Below are 5,843 nucleotides of genomic sequence, written 5' to 3'. Positions count from 1 at the left end.
CCACAACATCTTCGTCCCCGCTTTCCTCCTCTAAATAAAAAATGGATGACGGAGGAGACTCATCCACGACCTCCGACACTAAACTCTCCTCCTCTTGCATGTTTCCGCTGTCCATAGCGTTCCTTGACAGCCTCGTTTCTAAGTCACCAATTTAGTGCTACTTGGTCCCAATGGAATTTCCCATTGAGAACCTGCTAGCACTAAGTTGCTAACTGGTTAGCAAGATGCTTGTGAACCTTCCGCCACAACAATCCCGCGCCCTTGATAATTGACCAATCACATTCCCTTGATTCACTCCTGTAAAGTTGTGCACCACTCCAGAGAATTTAAAAATGCAACGGTTGGAACAGCCTCTTCCCTACGACTTTAACTGTAATTAGACCCAGAAATGTTTTAATGTTTTTACTTTAAGTTTTTCTCTTGATGCCTTGCAGCCAGAAGGTTTTTGGTTCAAATCCCATCATGGAGCCTGTTTGGAAACACCAGTTCTCTCTGGTTCCACCTGCTTCCTCCAACACTTTTACTCTAGTTTTACTTAAAGTATAAAAATAAAAGTAATGTAGGGAAATCTGTTAAGGCCAGAAGCTTTCCTGCTCTACCCTATTAAAGGAGCATTTTTCTGCAATTCTGGATGATAACTTCCTTAGAACTCATTTTCTTAGTTTTATACCTAATGGTAACAGAGTCACATTTAACTTTGCATCATTTTGAAAAACTATTTATTTTGGTATGTGGTGAGAAACAAGTTGGGGCAGCACTGAGTCCAACCACAAAGAAATTATCTGGATAAAAATAATTATTTTGATGTTTTTTTAATACCAACAGGTCATAATGAAAATGAGCTTAAATGAAACAAAACTAACACGTCTATTTTTAAAACATAAGGAGTAGAAAGTAAAAAGTTGTCTAAAAATCATTCCAGTAAAGCATAGATGGACAACATTTCTACTTAAGTCAGGTAACGGAGTATTTGTACTTTATTTTCACACCTCTGAATTTAAAACATGTTCTTAAAGGAGCTCTGTAACCCAGGATTAGAATGATATAAGAATAATGTTTCAGATTAATATGCAGCATTTTATGCCGACTGCTTTTCTCTAAATCTCATCTATTCTAAACGATCAGATCCGTCACTGAATGAGTCTTTGCTCATAAATTATGCAGCGATGCTTCAAAAGATGTCCTGCCAACAGATTTCACCAACTTGATGTCTTGTTTCCACTGGATGTTTTCACTAAAAATAGATTTATTTGTTCTTTGCAAAAAGTACATAATTTTTTTTCTTCCTGCTTTAGTTGTTTTGTCATTACATACATTTAAATTCATCATTAGGAGGCAGAATGTGAGAAACCTTTTTTTATGGTCACACAGTAAAAGGAAACTGCATCATAGTTTAATGAACACTTTTCATTTGAGCCTCTGCTTCAGGTCAGTCAGAGTCGCTCATGTAAGAATTCACACTTTTCACATTTTTTAAATTCTTTCACGTTTTCATGGAACACCACTGAAGATATGACGCCATGATACCATGTGAGCTGTTTGGCTTGTATAACTGATCTGTCTTCTTAAAGGAAAAGTCGCTCATATTCACAATCCAAACTTCTTAAAGTTCTTTAAATGTGAAATGATTCCATCCTGTTCAATAAATGATCAGAGTTTTTAATTCAGAGTAATTTTCATGTGAATGTGCTTTACTGGAGGCATCCATGTTTGTCAAAGAACACTACTGCCACCTACTGGTTAGTGACATTGTCACGGTGCGGTATCGGCTGTTGATCAAGTCCCAGTGCTGTATCCGGTGTTTGTCACAACGCGCTATTATCCAAGTCATCTTGAAAACATTCTTCTTCCAAATGTTGGCTACATATTACGGGTTTTTTCTCTGGCCAGAAGTTCGATGGCAAATCCTCCCTCTTCAAGTTGGCGATCCAACGACCAACCCGTCCGTGGAGGATCAGGAATCAGAAAGGTGGAATAACTCTTTTTTTTCACTTTTACCCGATGTATTCCAGCATCCAGCTGCCATGCACGTGGGCATTGTCAGTTTCACTATAGCTCTGGTGAATTTCAATGGTGAAGTCCTCTGGAAATCTTCAATAATTGTTGTTGATTGCAGATGTGTCTAGTAGTTCCCATTGATTTAGCTTGGAAAGCGGGGAGAATGGCGCTAGGCTTACCGCACCGTGACGTCACTGCTGGAAGATGGCAGGAGGGAGGGGCTACTATATTTGGGCAAAAATGGCCGCTCCCAGAATCTGTGAACGCGAAGAAAATTATTTTTATTTTTTCGCTGATTGACGCTAAATTCATTAAATCACTGCGAATGTATTAGTTTTAGGTAGAAATAATGATCCATCGATTATTCCTTGCTGACTCGACACTTCCTTTTAAAAAACAACTCTTAAATCAGTCAACAACCTGGCCATTTCAAGTACAATCCTTCTGAAATTGTCTTTTAATTCCATGTTTATTTATTTTTTATTATCATTTTTAAGGGGAAAGAAAACAAACAGCTTATTCAGAACCATTTTAATACGACCAGCAGAAGCATCCACTTGTTTCACAAAGCAGGTTTACTGAAAAGTTTTCTAAACCTGAAATCTGGGAAACTAAGTTTTCCTTTCACAGAGTGTCTCTTTAACCTGTTTCTGTTACCATAGTAACATTCTGCACACCTGGTCAGCAGCAGGTTTTCTCAGAGTCCTCGGCCTCCGCCCTCCTTACAGCCAATCAGGTTGTTTTATTTCCTGATTTAATCAGCTGAGTTCTGCCATAATTATTGTCAAATAATGAAAATAAAAGCGTTCACTACATCTGTTAGACAAATTAGGTGTTAAAACACAAAGATAGCTTTAGACGAGGATTCAATTAAAGAATGAGCTGCATTAATTGGCAGAGAATAAAATATTTCTAGGGAGAGAGTCTGAGACTGCATAAAGATGTCCTTTATATTCTGAATATACTCTTCATGGGCACTACTGATAGAAAACACCTTAGACAGGATCTACATGAGGAGGAACCCCATGAGACGATGAACAGGTCCTAATTGTTAGAACATTATACTGCATTTACCTGCTGACAGGGGATCGACTCTAAATAGATACGTTGATCCACTACCATTCAACCAGTAAATTAGTCTTCATAAGGTCACCCTTGGTGCGCGCACTTTCTAAGCCTGCTAAACGTAGTGATTATAAACCAAGCTTAAGGGGTTTGTCATTAGTGTCTATGTTGAACTTCTAGTGACTAATGTAAGAACGGAAAACAGAATTTGACACATGCTTTGCAACAGAGACCTTGCAATGCTAATAAATCACATGACACTGGGGAAGTAAAATGGCTAAATGAGTCCGATGAGTGTTAAGAGCTTATTTTGTGCGGACAACAAAGAAAGTTATACAAGCTGTTGTCTGACTACTTTACATCGCATGTTCAACTTTGTCCCATGAAACAATCTAACACATCTAAGAAGATGTCACGTCAGTGAGCTGCTGTCAGAGGTGGACAGTAACGAAATACATTTACTCAAGTTACTGTATTGAGTAGGTTTTTTGTGTATTTTGTATTTTTCAAGTAGTTTTTAAAATCGGTAATTTAAATTTTACTTGATTACGTTTTGAGTGAAGGATTGTATTTGGTTACATTATAAATCCCATCCGTTACTGAGTTAAAAAAAAACGTTGGAAAACCGAAAGGAAGACAAAAAAATCAGGCCCGGAAGCACTACAGCGATTGACGTGATCAGGATGTAGATCTAGGCTACCAGGCGCCGAGTCTTTCTGTAGGAGATTGGGAACGAGATGGAGGTGGATCAGGAGAGCGACGACGGTTCAGAGAACGTTTGACTAGAAATGCTAGCTGAAACATCCAATTATGCTGCCCAAAACGACGAAAATCCTCGGCCTTAAATGTCATGTGTTATGTGTTATCTTTTTATTACACGTGTATACATTTGTATAGATTTTTCTTTAATTAAAAACTAAATAGTTTTGGATTTCTGACTCCTTGTCCTATTTTCACTACATGGGAGAGATCCCCTAGCCTGACATAGTCCGACTCAATTCTAGTCAGAATGAGTCTGATGCTGCTCCATAGAGCTGTGATTATGGGGCGTGTTTCGAACGAACCAGGGGAAAAAAAATGCCTCTGCACTCAATTGGATAGACCTACAACCAATAAGAGCAACGGAGTGCGTGACGTATGTGAAGCGACGCATAGTTGTTGTCAACAAAAATCAAAGCGTGCAGTTGCACGCCTAGAATAAGAAGATGAGCCTTGATGGCGTTTCTCTGTTCCTCTTTTAAAATTAATTTGCTGTCGATATCTTCTAGAACAGACCTAATAGCAGAATCTACTCACCTCAACTCTCCAGCGGCAGCCATTGTTGTTGTCACCCAAGCGCGCTTTGGTGACGTGGTTGATTACGTTACTGTTGATCATCTGTCCATCATCGTATAAAGCCCGCCCTGACAATTTGATTGGCCCGCCAGATATTGTGCGAGCATACTCGCGCTACTGTTGAGCAATGCCGGACCGAACTTCCCGACCTCAAACGTTGTGGGCGGGACTAAGTTCGGAATGGCACCGAGGCTAGAGATCCCCTGCCCCGTTCAACAGTTTTTTTTAAAATGTAACTAAGTAACTTTTACTTAAAATACATCATAAATTAGCTACTTATTACTTGTACTTGAGTAATTTTTCATCCAAGTTTTGGTACTTTTACTTGAGTATGATACTTTAGTACTTTTTCCACCTCTGGCTGCCGTATCATTTGTGAATCCTTCCCACTGAGGAGTCAAACATTCAGTTCTGTCCCAGCATAAGAAAACATCCATACAGTGAGATAAATATGAGGTTTATTGATCAGAGATGATGGTCATAGGAGCCCAATTAAAACAAAGAATCTGTTGACCAATATAGAGTTAACCAGTCCAACTGCCGTGTACGTGGCAAACTTGGACGGCACTTCGATCTCCTTCCTCCTCCTGGCATTTTCATCCATTCTAGGAAACCCGTACCAATAGTACAACAAGTCCAAACTCAGCTTTTTCACTATCTGCCGCGTCCCCACCAGGGCAAAAACTCCAACCAGGCTACGTCCGACACCTCTAGCCAGAGACAGCGCCGTCAGTGGGGGTAGGGGAACCGGTAGCGCCTCCTGGGGCTCGAAGGTGTGGCCCAGTTGTACGTTTGTCCAGTATCCCACTGAGCAGCCGGCGCACACACCCAGGATGGTGGTGGTGTCGCCCCGTGTGGTGCTGTAATGGTCCAGCTCTGGATATGTGTAGCTTAGAAAGAGCAGCAGCGACAGAGCGACGATGGGGGACAGAGGGTTGGTCAGCTGGAACCTATCGAACATCTCCCAGTAAGGGTAGGTGAGCAGAATCAGGAATCCAGTGATCAAAACGCCGCAAATCACATCCTGAAAGCACAACGACCGTTTAGCCAGAACGCCTCATTTGGTTACAAGCTTCTAATTATAGAGTTTTTACATCTAAGATCGCGTAAATATGAGGATGTTGATCTTTCCCTGCTTAATGTGACGTTTGTTACTGGCTCACCAGAACCGAATGCATGCCAGTGTAGAGGCGGCTCAGAGACACCAAAGCAGACATCGTCACGGCGATCAGCAGGCCGGCCTGGAAGCAGAACTGGGACAGAAAAACACACATTTAGCACAAACCGTCTCTGTGATAAAACCATGAGAGGAAAATAAAGCCGCTTTGTTTTCCGTTTATGAAGCTTTAATCAGTCGTCTTCCTTTTCAGTTCAGTTCAGTTCAGTAGCTTTTATTTGTCCCAGTATGGGTAATTTTCTGCAGTAGTAGTGCACCTTTCACACAC

The 5,843-nt window shown here is 40.7% G+C and overlaps 1 protein-coding gene across 1 annotated transcript in view; it reads right to left on the bottom strand.

Annotated features, from left to right (window-relative positions):
• Positions 1-4,839: 4,839 nt before the first annotated feature.
• Positions 4,840-5,843, bottom strand: part of sgpp2 (sphingosine-1-phosphate phosphatase 2) — an 18,212-nt gene continuing 17,208 nt past the window's right edge. Inside the window, exons 4-5 of the mRNA XM_038272093.1 lie at positions 5,562-5,651; positions 4,840-5,422 (exon numbers count right to left, since the gene is read on the bottom strand). Coding sequence (XP_038128021.1) covers positions 4,877-5,422; positions 5,562-5,651 — 636 coding nt within the window. The 3' untranslated portion in view covers positions 4,840-4,876. The remainder of the gene's footprint in view (positions 5,423-5,561; positions 5,652-5,843) is intronic.

This window comes from Cyprinodon tularosa, unplaced genomic scaffold (assembly GCF_016077235.1).
Source record: "Cyprinodon tularosa strain WSP-4 unplaced genomic scaffold, ASM1607723v1 ctg817, whole genome shotgun sequence".
NCBI lineage: Eukaryota > Metazoa > Chordata > Actinopteri > Cyprinodontiformes > Cyprinodontidae > Cyprinodon > Cyprinodon tularosa.
Note: the sequence above shows the minus strand (reverse complement) of the source record. Positions and strands in the feature narration are given on the sequence as shown.